A 14926-nucleotide genomic window follows, 5' to 3' on the forward strand; every position below is an offset into this window, starting at 1 on the left:
AGGGCAAGGAACACATCACAGGCAGGAGCACGCAGCAGTCCAAGGGGTTTGTTTTATCAGGAAAATCTTATTTCAGTGTAGGCAGTTCAATCCTTAGGACTTTTTTTTTATTTGAAGGAAGACAGATCTGGAGTGAATTTCACTTACAGATGGTCTTTTGAGCACGGCTTTGAGCCTGACCCTTGGTATGATGCTGACTGCTTAAGAACTAAATGCAGCAAGTGCAGTGCTTGGAAACTTCCCGTAGCAGGCTGATTTTCCAAGGCAATGAGCACCTGTGTGCCATATCTTATCCTGGCTGCAGCACGAGGCCATGGCATGCAGCACACCTGAAAACCAGGCCAGGGAAGTTCACGTGTTTTCACAAACACCACTCTCTCCTCCTGCAATGATTACATGTGAGACGTCCAAATTCACTCAAGCACGAGGTCAGGCAAGTTCAGCAGATGCATCTTCATTAGACTTGCACAATTATCATGAGCAGTCTCACTGGTAACAATTATATGATACTAATTTATTAGTCATCTTCTTTCTTATCTTTTCCACTGATCTGATTTGTTAAAACCCCAAAAAATGTCTCACAAATTATCTGAAGGAAACAGAAATCTCTGCATGTACCCTCCCTGACAGATAAATCCAGGTCTTGCTTTACTGATGAGACACAGAAATAAAAATTATTCCAGCTGCCATTTTTCTGGATTTAGTTGCTGCCTTGGATCCCCCACAGAGGTAGTGAAAGAGGACAGTGCCACTGCAATGACCCAGTACTCAAAATATGCACCAGTATCGTCAGAAAAAGGCAGGATGGCAACTAAAACCTCATTTTTTCAGCTCTCCTCTAGCGATAAAAGTTTGATGAGGCAAACTCCCCTCACCCTGATGCCATAGATAACATCTCACCCCAGTGCAGGGAAAAGATGGAAGAAAGAAAGTGAACACATTTTGTCTCATTTCCTCTAGGTGCACCTGCTCAAGAGTGCCAGGGAGACTGGAGTCACTGGAAGCACAGTTCCCACTTAAACTCTGATTTTCCTCCTTCAAGGGAGGGCTCCCCAGCCTCGTGCAGAGCATCCTGGCTGCACAATAACCCAGGTCATGAATGAGAGCAGTGCTGAATAAGCCTTTCCTTGCCCAGAGACCTTTGTGCTTGTGATCAGCAATAAAAGGCTGTACTTGGAACTTAAAACCTCAGCCAGGTGAAATACCACAGATGATTATTTAAAGGCTTTAAATAAAAAAAAAAAAAAAGCCCTGTGTCTGTAAGAACCAGCTTTTCACATTCACATTGTATGGCTGCGGACTCAGAGCTGGGTTATGAAAGCACACCAAAATAACATGAGATATAATAAAACACAAGCTGGGCTTAAGCAAGAATTGATTTCTGACAGCAGTTTTCAATGTTTTAAACACTAGATGCAGACCTCATATATTTCTAAATTTAATTGCACATATAATGATTTAACATTATAAAAATTTACATATTTCCATGCTCAGAATTTGAAAAGCTAAAACAACAAGAAACTTTGGTTGACATAAACACAGTTCAAAGAAAACAGTGTATTTTTTTTCCAAACTAAGTCACTGGCAGATGACTGACATCTTACATGTGCTGAATATATCCTGTACCTCTCAGCTCTTCTGCTGTGAATTCCTTTCTATGCTGTACTTCTGCAATCTGGATTTTAGCTTGTGAGGTAAGAACTACAGAAAAACAGCTAAATAAATACAGAAGAAAATTTACCAGATGTGCCTTAGACACATGAAATGACTGAAAATTAAAGAAAACAATCAATATAAAGGAGAAGGTCAGAACTTCAGCTGGGATGAGCCAACACAGGGGGTGGAGGAAGTTGATTTTTAAGGAACGATGAGGAGGAGCTTGGACTGATGGACACAGAGGGCAGGTGCAGGGTGTGAAGGACAAATGCCACAATATTTCTACTCGTAAATGGGTAAATTTGAGTTTCTCTAACTAAGAAACAGGACACTCTGAAGACTGCAGTCCTCAGCAATGTCACTGTTCACAAACATAATCTTCATTTTTAGACTTTTGGTTGAATCGATATCCAATTTTTCAAAATAATAGCATGCACTCTTAGAAAAGAAGACATTACACTGCTAATTCCAGATAAGTAAAGCTCGGCTTTACTTTGTTTTCTTCTGGAACATTATCCCACTCAAGTTCATCTTTCACAAATGCTGACACAAGCCACAAAGACTTTATATTATTTCATAAAAATAGCATCTTTTCTCTTTTCCTTTTCTCCTTTATTCTTTTTTTTTTCTCCTTTATTTTTTCTTTTCTTTTTCCTTCTTCCCAAACTACACCCACAGCCCCGACTGATACTTTCAATTGGAACAACAGGCAGCCAGACAAGAAGGGTAGAAGAAACTTTATCTTAAGTATTTATTGTTATGCTGGAATATCACTCAGTTTCCTCTGGGGTAATTCAGCGCTCTTGTGGGAAATGTGTGACCTCATTTGCATTTTCTAATTGAATTGCTATCAGGTTTCCTGCAAGACTGAACAAAAAAGTTGCTTGAGTTACTAACATCACTTGTATTAACCAGAAAAAAAAAGTTTACATTCAAGTGTTTGCTGGGGAGGAGGGGAAATGCATGCTTTGTGTATCATAAAGTACATTTTTAGAGTATTTGCCTTCTTTTCTATCATTTCACCCTACTAGCATGACACTTTAATGTAGCAGTTAGAACTCTTTCCTTATAGTGTTTTTCACTGAAAACTGACAGGTTATTCAGTCATCTCAAGCAATCAGCACGTTTATAAGGCCAACACTGAAAGAGGGGGAATTGTCACTATGCTGGGTCCCTCCCCGTTAAAATGAGAGGCTGCATCAAGAGCAAGGCTCAGCTGGGGGATCTGGGGCACAGCAATGGGCACCAAACCTTCTGATTTTGCACTGAAAGCACACAAGGAGGGGACTGGCCCAAGAAGAAATGATTTGGAAGCTCCTGGCCAGCACCAAAGCAGCCTGTTGCACAGATTTTCAGTCATAAACACTGTGACAAGAAAGGATCCCAGATCCAAAGGATCATTTACTGCTGGATAAACCCTCTGTGCTCTCCTGGAAAGCAGCCCACTGTCCCCACTGTGCAGGCAGGCTCACTCTTGGTCCCACAAAATCTCAGCCAGTATCCCAAAAACATTGATTTCTCCCATAACATTTATTCTGTATTATAACCTCCACAACAATGGCCATTCTAGGAGGGCTGGTTTTGATGCAGTTTTAATCCCTGGATAATCATGAACTGAATTCTGATTTATCCTTTCAGAGGGGGCTCTGAGGGGCACCAAGGCCCCTGTCACGAGGGACTGCCCTCACTGAGGTCACTGCTCATGGAGCTGAGGAGGACCAGGCAAAAGGACTTTTTTTTGTGCTGTAGGTGGCAACAAACAGTGACCAGCAGGTGCAGTAACTGAATTTCATGCCAATTATTTATAATGCCTGGGAACTGTTCAGCATTTTTGCAAAATCAGTCACAAATTTACAAAGTAAAATGGAAATAAATGGATGCACCAGAAGAAATCTGGTCTCCCTCCCTCTCTCAAGTCACCTCCTCCTTTCTCTCCCACATTTGCCGTCTCTATATCCTGAGTATAACAAAACAATCTGAAATTTCTTAAAAAAATATATATATGTATAGTTCTGCTTGAGTCATATTATTCTACACAAAACCAAATGTGAGATCTGCCTCTAGAAAAAGCCATAAAACATATAAGGGTCATGGCCTGAAACATATTGAACTGGATATTGTAAGGTTTGGGGTTCTTTTTTTCTGCACAAACACTATTATTTTTTAAAATAATCTCATAATCATATTTATTTCTTTAGTAAACAAAGGATTATTTTGCTTGCAAAAACCACAGGCATTAAATAAAACACAAGTCAGATGCCTGCTATAGGGACCCACAATAAAACTGCTTATGACCTTGTCATTAGTCTTGTTTTCTGTATTTTTCCAGCCTCAAACTACACACTAATAAGGCTTTTAGAAAGAAGGGATATGAATTTTAAGAAGCTTAGCTCTCTGTTTTCAACCAGAGTTCAGATTACATTAACATTAGATGAATTTCCAACCAAATATTCTACTAAAACAGAAATGTGTGCTTATTCAGGTTTTTTTTTTCTGCTACACTGAGAAGAAATTTAAGGCAGTATGTAAAACATCTTACTTTGTTCCTTCAATATTTAATTACTTTTAGAAGGAAGCAGTATTCCTTTGGTTAGAAATGGCAAATAGAGTTGACAATAACAAACAGGGCTTAATTACATCTTGCACAAGCTCAAACCCTACTGAACAGCAGCAGAAGTGTATTCATATGACTCTAAGCCCTGTAAAATCTTAGGGGTCAGCCCACTGGGCAAGTGAGAGATTTAAGTCTGTCCAAGTTTTTCCTTTTTGTCCCAAATGTTACATGGTAGAATTCTAACAACTTGACACAGAAAGTCTCTCCTCCTTTCCCCACCCTGCCCTGCACTCTCTGTCCAAGCACTGCAGACAGGAGGACAGCAGAGGCCAGTCTTGCTGTTTGGAAAATTACTGGGGTGCACTAATCCAAATTACAGCCATGGCCAAGAGACCCCACCTGTCCCTGGAGGAGCCATGGCTGCTCCCAGGACACACACCCTCATCCTTACTCTGCTGGTCCTCAAGATCCAGCAATAAACCAGGCTCTTGAAACAATTCCCTGCCAAATCCTGCCCAAATGTCACCACCCAACCAGCCCGGCGTTGCATTGTTTGAGCCAGCACCAGAGAAGATAACTGTATTTACTCCGTGGAGTAAAAGGTCTTCAGCCCAAACCAGCAGTGAAAATGAGAAGGTGAACTGCTGCTGCCAAAGATGATATGGAAGAGGTGGGAAAGCGACAGCTACTCCAGGGGCAGAGCAGCAATGTGTTTTCATGGAGCAGCCCCCAGCTGCAGTGGCTCTGTGCAGCAGATTTTCACTGAAGGCACAATGCACTGACTGCTGGGCAGGGACAGAGCCCTCCTGCTTCTCAGCTGCCTGTATGGAGCTAAAGCAGAAAGAAAACATCTCTACCTTTCTGACTGGAACGCTGGCTCTGGATTTCTCTGCTGGGGTGGGTGGGGGAAGCTGGAATGGGATGAATAACAAAAACCTGTGACTGCTCAGAGAATTGACACAGCTGGACCATGGTTGGTCATTCAGTAGAAACAACTCACATGGATTAATCAAAGATGTACCTGTTGGTAAACAACTTCTAGACTATATTCTACAGCTATTAGATAGCTGTTGTTTACATTTCTTTTCTGAGGCTTTGCAGCTAGAATAGGAGAAAAATCCTAGCAAAGGATTTTCATAAAATATCACATTGGCAGGAGACCTTAAATAATTTCTGTCAGAGAGGTTCAAGGATCATTTGCCAGGAATTTGACGCTGCTCATGGTGTCTCCTACTTGGACACTTCCTTATGAAGCACAGAACAGACAACACAAAGACTTTGGGGCAAAGGAAGAACAAAGCAGGGAAAAGAGCTTTGAAAAAACTCCTACCTTGTGTCCGTTGTGTTGGGACTTCTCTGCCACCAGAAACCTGACCATGGCCTCCCACCTGCCCAGGGTCTGGGGGTCCCAGGCGGTCACCACCAGGATCAGCTGCTTGGAGGGCACCTGCAGGTGGTGGGCGGCGTACAGGGTCCCGTCCGCCCTCACCTTGAAGTCCAGGCTGTTGGTTTCGTACCGCACGCCCTTGTTACCGGCACAGTTATTAAATTTTACTAGAACAGAGAGGAAGAGATGGGAGAAATGTGTGAGATTGGCGTGATAAGGAAAGCAATCAAATACAAGTTTCAGACATTTAATTTTCACTGATGTCTTCTGTATCTCTAATAACCATCAAGGAAATGATTTAACTGTTTCTTCGACCTTTCAGGAGTGCTCTTGTGCTTTATCTCTGTTCCCCAGGGAAGAAGTTGTAAGCCATTTTTAAAGTATTTGATACAGTTTCATTAGATCTCAAACACAGCTGTTCCCCATTTGTACAAGTGGATTTCTCCCTTGTCGCCATTATCTCTTAAATTCAACTGGAGTCTATTACCCACGCTGTGGGTATTTTTTTTCAGGAAATGTTCTCCATTTCCCTAACCCTTCAATAACCTACTTACCAGATAGCCTATTTGCACATTCTTAACTGAAATTCAAAAGCCCATAACAATTCCATTATCAGAAATATAAAAACAACAAAAAAAATTTAACACAGAAATAAAAGTTGAAACCATCCTGGAGCACGCATCTGCTGCTGGAACTGGACCCCCCACCCTGAGCTGCATTCCCACCTTGGACAACCCCTCACACGTTACAGCTATTGCAAAAAGGAACTGTAAAACTGTGCTTCATAAACCATAACGTGTCATTTGAAAGCCTACTTTGTCAGATCAAAGCTCCCCAGTCGCTGATATTTCTATTTTCGCCTTTTTTTTGGTCAAAGTCTTTCACAGTCTAGTTTGAAAACTATTTTTATTGGCATTATGAAACATGTCACATACATTAGACCAGAAAAAAACCTCAACCCTATTATATGACAGAATTGACAAATCGGATAGAAATTGAACCTGCAGCTAATAACACAGGAAACCAAACACTTTCTGCCATTTTAGTAATCCACGGGGCGGAACACACATGTGGTGAAGGGAAACATATTGTACCCGTAAAAACATCTCAAGTGAGTGAGAGTGGATGCACTAGCTCGGATCGCTAGACAGGTTCTCATGCTGAGATGCTCCAGCCTGCCTCGAGATGAGGACAACCTGCTGGGCCAGCCCTGGTGGGCCTCACTAGACACTTAATTCCTGCAGAAGAAGGGCTGGGTCAGATGGATCCACCCAGACTGGTGGGAGAAGGGATGCAGGGCACTCCGGGGGAGAGTGGGACAATTGTACCCCAGCTGTCCCTTTTCCCTGTACCAGCCACAGCTCTGCAGCCCTGCTCTGAGCTGAATCAAAGGCTAATTAGGATTTAAATTTTAAAAAACCCATCCACGGCACAGGTGAAAGAAAAAAGCAGCCAGGAAATGGCTCAACTCATGCAGCTGTCAAAGCCCCCAGGCACATCAAAGGACGGAGAAATGAGGAGCAGACTGTGGTAGAGGAGGGGAAAATCCTTCCCCTCTTTCACCAAACTGCACCCCTCAATAACTGGGGTGTTGTGATCGTGTCGTAACTGAACATCTACAAAGGCTTTCTGTGCTCTGTATTTATTTAGACCACACTGGTACATTTTTATGTGTGTGGTGGGAAGTGTTACCAAATGCCGCAGCAACTGCTGGGCACAAACAGCGAATGTCACACATTGATTTATAAAAAATAAGATGGATAAAGTTATCTAGTACATAAAAACTACCTGAAAGGCCTGGATGAGCGTGAGCACACACAGGATTTGCTAGAAGATCTGGGACAATCTCAGAGATCTGTGAGGGAAGATTCCCTGGACCTCTGGGACCACCCTGCTGGGAGATTGCCTTCATCTCTCTGGAATTTCTGCACATCTCCCCTGCATTCACAGCTACAATAAATATGTGTGAATATATCAAGTGCATCTTCACTTCTAAATGTTATCTATTTTCAGCTCAACACTATGGTCACTGTAAGGAACTTGGCACATCAGCTGCTGTATTGCTGCACCCCTCTGCTGTGTAATGGTCACTAAAACTCAAGTTCCATCCCTACTCCCCAAGTACCCACATACCACTCACTGAAAGACATTTAAAGAAGAGAGAAAGGAGTGATAATGACTGCACATTAAAAAACATTTCAGAGCTTACTTTGATTTTATTGAGATTAAAAGAAAGCCCTACAGTGTACCAGCAGTCTGAGAGAAAAAAAGAACCCAAGCCTTCTATATGTGTATGTAGTGATTTCAGTATTCAAAGTACTTAAACATCTGCTTAAGACCCAGCTCGTGGCTCCAAGATGCTGCTCTGGTGTCATATGTCACTGTGTCGACTTTTATGCTCCATTATCTAAAAATGGCTACCTCGTAGACAAAGTCCCTCTGTGACTTGCTAATTACTTCCATTAGTTTAAAACAAACTTGACTAGAGACGGAGAAAATCCTGAGAGAAATAGTCTTGATTTTTTTTTTTTTTTTTTTTTTTTAAACAAGCACCTTCTCTGTCCCACATTGCTCCTCTCAGGTAGCACAGCTAGGTGAATGCTCAGCAAGGGATTAACACAGCCAGCTCCTCTCCTAAGAGCCTTTGGGAACTGCAAGAAAGGCTTCAAGGACACAAAGACTGCAGAGTTTGCAGTCACTCTGCACAGCAGCAACAGCCCTGGCTCACCTGGGCAGCTCTGCAGGAGATTCCAGCCCCACAGGGATGACCCTGCTTGGCTCTGTCAGGCACAGGAGCTGCTCTGGCTCCAGGCTCTGCTCAGACACAGCCCAGGAAACACACTGGAAATATGCAGGAGAGCTGAGCTGCTCCCACACAAAATCTATAAACCTCATTTATATATATTTATATATAAAATACTTTTCCCAAATATATGTGTACAGGCTTAGGAAAAAAAAAAAAAACCCACTGGAAATATGCAGGAGAGCTGAGCTGCTCCCAGCTCCATCACAGGGAAGGGCAAAGCTCAGTGCAGGGTTTGGCAGTGCTGGGTGAACAGTTGGACCCAATGATCTTTGAGGTGTTTTCTAACCCAAATGATTCTGTGATTAGAAATCCTAAATCATCCTCTTTGCTGCCCTTTGAAAATGAGTCCTTGGGATGCTACAAGACTGCTGAGCTGCACTGGTTTATATATATATATATATATATATATATATACACACACATACCCACACAGAAAGATCCACAAAATCTATAAACCTCATTTATATATATTTATATATAAAATACTTTTCCCAAATATATGTGTACAGGCTTAGGAAAAAAAAAAAAAACCCACCAAGCTATTGTTCTATAATAAATAGCATAGCTCAAGGAAAGGAAGTCTCATCCATATTTTCAAATTCTACCTCTTACCCATACTCTTTGCTCTTGTGGAGACAGAAATTAAAATTTCATTCAATGGCAGACAACTTTTTGCTTTTTTTCCTCCTTTTTCTCCCTTAGAAATCTCTAAGTCTACGTAATTTGCAGTTGATGCAACTCTTGACTTTCAAATAATGCAAAAAAAAAAAAAATAAACAACGGTTGGCTGTGTTTACCAGTCTTAAAACTCTCTGTGGACACAAATCAATCTTTCTTTGACCAGTCTGAAGCCTAAAGAACACTGCATGAATTTAACATTCTAAAGCTGCAGCATCAGTAATTAGGATTTTGGATAAGCAGCAGAGTCACACATCTATCATTTTTACAGGATGGTAAAAAAAACCCCAACTTTTTAAAAGCTACACTGGAAAAATGTTCAGTGAAGCTTATCGAAAGCTTATGCTGAAAACAACATCTAATACCTGATGAAAGGAAAACCAAGAAGGCACCCTCATTAGCAAGCTTTTAGGTTTAACCCTTTACCCTCATCATTTTTAATTGCTTCTCTATGAAAGGAGGAAGTACAACAATTTGATAAGCTGAAACAGGTACTGAGTGATGGGCAGAGAAGCTGCAGGAGTCTGCAGCAAACTGCTGGGCATCTGAGAAAAAAAAAAGGTATTTTACTTCAAAAAAGACACAGGGTGAAAAAAAAAATTCAACAAGTTTTGCATTGTTCCCTTTTATTATTTAGCTTGTTAAGCTGGCTGGACAGAGTCAAATGATCAAGCCAGGATCTTGAAAGATGTACGAATACACTGAACTTCTTGCCCCCCAAATGTCTGAGAGAAATACTGAATTTAATAGGACTATAAATGGTATAAACCAAAGAATTCGCTTTTAGCCTTATCCTTCTGGATTTTCCTTTGACTTCTCCTAGTCCATTAAAAAGTGCCCCCTCTGGCAAGCAGCACAGGGCTGGAAGAGCAGGAGGGATAATACTCGTTTATTAGGATAAACCCCCTGGCAGGACATCATCCCACAGTTCAGGATATGGGTCCCTTCAGGACTCTGTTTTTCACCATGGTTTTGAGGATTATTTCTGCAAAAGATGTTTCTTGCCTGATGAACTTTAAAGCAGCAAACACAGAGCACTGTTTCCAGCAGGATCCATCTGCTTTTCAAGTTGTGTCTCCTGACCAGCTCCCTTGCACATGGTGCACCGTGATAAATCTGAGCTGCCAAATCCACCCCTCACCCCTTCTGTGAACATCATTAAGGTGAGGATGGCTTAACTGCAACCTTTGGGATTTTCAGATGTCTGGGTAACCTGCAGAGTCCTCACCATGCACGGAAATGTCCCTCCTGTGTGATCATGAGCATATCACTTGAATTCCTGCCCTGGCACTTCTGGCCCAATGCTCCCAAATGTCTGCACTCATCCATCTCCTCTGGCTTCTGCAGGGGGTTCAGTCCTGGCCAGCCTTCCCTGCGTGTCACCACACCAGGAATTAAAAAATCCCAAACATGTCCTGTATGGAGAGGCTCCTGTTGCCTAAGAACAGGCACGAAAGCATTCAGTTAACCACAAAAATGCACGGGCACATTACAGCCTCACAAAGTGATTTCTCCATTAAGTGCTGATGTGAAGCAGAGCGTGCTGTGCCTTGTTGGGAAGCTGCATTTATTTGGCAAAGTAAGTACGCAGCATAAAATTTTACACAGCCACATTTTCCAGGCATCCTTCTTTACATTCGTGCAATCCCTCTGTGAGTCTGAGAAAACTGTTTTACAGCACTGGGAACCAACTGCAGCTGAGTGAATTCCCCATGGCCATGCTGGAAACCTGGAGCAAAGCTGGGATGTGAGTCCTGGAATTCAAACAGCCAGGAAATTGCCTCCATCGCCCAGACACAAGTGAACAAGACAGAAAAATTAGAAAGATGGACTCTCAAAAAGCAAACAGAAGCAGATCCTTCTCCCTACAAACTACTGGGCATTTCCAAATTAGTGCAGGGTGAAAAATTTAAGGGATGTCACACAAATTATTGCAATTGTTGTGTGAAATGGAGTCCCATGAGCACGTGTAAATACACAGTGGAATTATTCTGTGACTGAAATATCTTGTCTACAAAAGGCAAATGCTAAAATGGAAGCAAGAGGATTTTAATACAATTACAGAGCCACAAAGGTTGGAAGAGACCTCTAAGCTCACAGAGTCCAGCCCTTAACCCAACCCTGCCAGGTCCACCCCTAAACCATGTCCCCAAGTGCCACATCTGCACGTTATCTGAGCACTTCCAGGGATGGTGCTTCCATCCCTTCCCTGGGCAGCCTGTTCTACTGCTTGACAACCCTTTCAATGAAGAAATTTTTTCTCATATCTAACCTAACCCTCCCCTGGTGCAAGTTGAGGCCGCTGCCTCTTGTCTTATCTTGTCCTATTTTGTTTCTCTGTATTAAAAGGATGGATGTATCCAGGTACCACAGGCATTTTAACCACTCTGGAACAACTCAGAGATGGTGTTTTAGTGTTTTGTGGAAATTAAAACTGACTTGAGCCATCACACTTACGCACAGTGCTACATCTAAGCCTGGACTCTTGTGTCTATCCCACTCCTGCTTACAGTAAATCCCACACTATCATACAACACACAGCCAGATTTGCTTCCTGCAGTTCATTAAATGCTCAGAGCCCTTCTCCTTCTCCACTAGAAAAACAACACATAAATAGGAAAAAATGATGGCTGTAAAACCTGATGGAGACAATGTGTAATTTTTATCTTCTCATTACTAATTTTATAGGTTACATTTTCCACCATGTCCCCATAAAGGATATCATACTAATAAACTCTTAGTGTCTTTATTTAATATTTATAGCACCGTGGGAGAACCAAACTCTTCTGGTAAAAGGTAAAAACAGCATTCAAACAGCTGCTTCAAAGACTAATAAACACATCCCCAGTGATTGAGTTTAAGAGTGTACAGTTTAAAAAAATAATTTGTTACAAAAAAACTGTAGGAAATAAATGCATGGATCTTGGTTGGTATATGAATGTATATAAAAATGTGCATTCCCACACCCTCAGCTTCACAAAGCATTGATTATTCATTAAGTGTTCTTGGAGTAAAAAACAAATATAATGAATGAGTTTGGAGAATTAATGAACTATCCCACAGTCTATCATCTCCTGAAAACATTTAGCATGATTTAGCATGTTCTTAATGTTATTTTCTTGCAATTAATAGCACAGAAATCTGCTGCAATTCCACCCATTTCTCAAATCTCAGGTCAATGTGAAACATTACATCCAATTTTCTAGTGCATTATTTATTATCTCTGAGCTATGACTGCTAATATTTGCCTTTCTGAAATAATAGTAAATTACCATAACAATTTACCATATGTAATTATGTTAAACAAAATCTTTCTTTATTTATCTTCTTGTAATCTTCAGTTACAGCGAATCCTCCTATTCAGACGATGCAATAATACAACATTCATGACATTCCCAACCCATTACATGCTTGTTGGAAATGACTCCACGTGCCACTCAACTGGTGACACCTTGGAATCAGCAAACGAGCAGCAATCTGCCTCCAGCAGAAACTCAGGTATTTCAAAAGGGACACAGAAGCATTTTATGTTTAAAGGCACATGTTGAATTTGCCCTCTTTAAGTTCCAAAGCTCAACCCCCTCCACGATCAGATTATCCATGTGGGTTTTAGGCACACACCACTGAATTCCTGACTACCTCACTGTCACCTGCAGCTGTTTTGCTTCCACAAAGCCAGGACTGTAGGTTTTATGGGGGAAATGGCAAGGCTTTTTCGTGCACAAGTCATTTATTTTAAAAATATAAAATACTTCTGTGGGCTTGATGGAACTACATGGAAAAGTAATATTTTCATTTCCACAGCCACGTAAATGCTTTCAACACCTCTTCCAGCTTTATATTCACTTTTATCAGCTCTTGCTTACACAGAACTTCTGTTTCCATTGCTAGAGGAAAAGGAACAATACAATTCAACAGACAAATCGGGATCCTTTAAAAAGTCACTCTGTCACGTGTGCAGTCAGCCAGCAGCAATGAGGAGTTAAGGGTACATTAAAAAAAAATCTAAATCCCATTCAAACCAAACAAAAATCTAAATCCCAGACACTGAGTGCCTCCTCCATATTCCCACCTGTGCTATTTTTCATTTACTGGAAGCCAATTCAACTAAAATACATGTTTTTAAGGAAGAAAAAATGAAGAAGTGTATTTCACTTTTGGTTTGGAATTGGAGGGGAGTACAGACCCCTGGAGAGAAGGACTATAGAACATGATAGAAAAGATGAATCACTCTGGCAACAGCCAGCCAGCCATTAATTTTCAGCAAGCCAGGAGTTGGTCCAGTTAAGCCAGGCTCCTTTCTCTACATTAACATGCTTTACTCAGTTTTTTTCTGAAGCTAAAACATCAGCTCGAGACCCCAAAGGCTTTTCTATTTAGGATCAATCAATCTACCTTGCTGCACTGTAAAACATACACTGTCAGCTCCGAGGCGAGCTCCAAAAAAGAGCAATGGTAGAAAAATTTGATAAATCGACATGTTCTGGCAGTTAGTAGAGGGATTCTTCCTACACTGTCACTTATTTTTATCTGATTAGAAACAAGTATTAGTAAAGGGAATATTTCCTTCTATTCTCTTTCTGGTATTTAGCATTAAGAGGAGTCTTTTTATCCCCGATTTTCTACATTTTATCCAGCAGATTGCTGCCAAAAAGGCACAGAGATACTACCCAGATTTCAAAGGGCAGAGAGTTTGAATTGGATTTGCAGGATGTGGACTCACATTCAAGCATTTTCTTCTGCACAGAAACATGAACCTGCATCTATTGGTGCTCATGTTAAAGACCTTTTTCACTGCTTTCCACATTGTCATGCTCAGGGCTTTACTGTGAGTATGCAACCTCACCTCTGGGTTTCCAGCACCTGCTTTGGCAAGGATTGCTTTATTCGGGATTTCACTGCCCATCTGAGATGCACTCACTCTCCCTTACTGAGGCATCTCAGAATGGTTTAATTAATACATGAGCCAGGGCCATGTAAGAAGAAGACAGAGGCAAGGACACTTAACAAGGTCTGAAGTTTTCTGCTGGGATAACTTGGCCCCTTTCTTTGGTAAAGACCAAATCACCAAATCACCACAGTGACTCTGCTGTTGGTTTCCATGTTGTTCTCAGCATCTTTATCTTTGGATAAAAACCTTTCCTAGCAGTTTCAGCATGACAGTCCTGCTCTGTTTTTAGCAGCAATGTAGACAGCCACTGGGATGGGCAGCTGATGTTCCAGCTCCAGATTAAAAGGCTAATAAAGAGAAGCCTGGTTTGGGTAATCCTGCCAATACCAACTGTACCAAACTTTGTGGCAGATGCTGAGTTTTTGCACACAACCATTTTTGTTCTTTGCTCTTGAAATTCCACACGTCTGTAGGATGGTACTGAGATTCACTATGGCACTAATGAGATCATTTTGCAATTAAAGGCTAAGTAGAAACAAACCTCTCACCACTCTACAGGAGAGTTTGGGTTCTCTGATTAAGCAGCAGTAAATAAACCTGATTCACTCTTGGTCCTGGTGCACACCAGAAATTAACTCTCCAAACAAGATGGACTGATTGACCCCATGGATTAATCAATGAGTTTCCCAGCTTCAGAGCAAAGTGCAAGTTGTGGGAGTTACCTGCAGTAGGATATGTTCTAATTATTATTACCAGCACAGAGTACATAAATCCCAGGGTGCTTTATTTGGAGGTTTTTCTCTTAGCACTAATGATCTCCACAACACTCTCATGTTTGTCAAACTACCTATGTGGGAAAACACTTTAAACACCACTATGCATTTCTTGAGGAAGAACTGCAAGTTTTATGGAAGCTTGGTGTGATAATTACAAAGGGTGGAGTCTGTGTGATGG

The 14926-nt window shown here is 41.4% G+C and overlaps 1 protein-coding gene across 1 annotated transcript in view; it reads right to left on the bottom strand.

Moving 5' to 3' along the window:
* The window catches only part of CDH4 (cadherin 4), a 415345-nt gene that overhangs the window by 162904 nt on the left and 237515 nt on the right, over positions 1-14926 (bottom strand). Inside the window, exon 3 of the mRNA XM_041478439.1 lies at positions 5541-5764. Within this exon, the coding sequence (XP_041334373.1) occupies positions 5541-5764 (224 nt within the window). The remainder of the gene's footprint in view (positions 1-5540; positions 5765-14926) is intronic.

Source organism: Pyrgilauda ruficollis, unplaced genomic scaffold, assembly GCF_017590135.1.
Source record: "Pyrgilauda ruficollis isolate IOZ18807 unplaced genomic scaffold, ASM1759013v1 scaffold45, whole genome shotgun sequence".
Taxonomy (NCBI): Eukaryota; Metazoa; Chordata; class Aves; order Passeriformes; family Passeridae; genus Pyrgilauda; species Pyrgilauda ruficollis.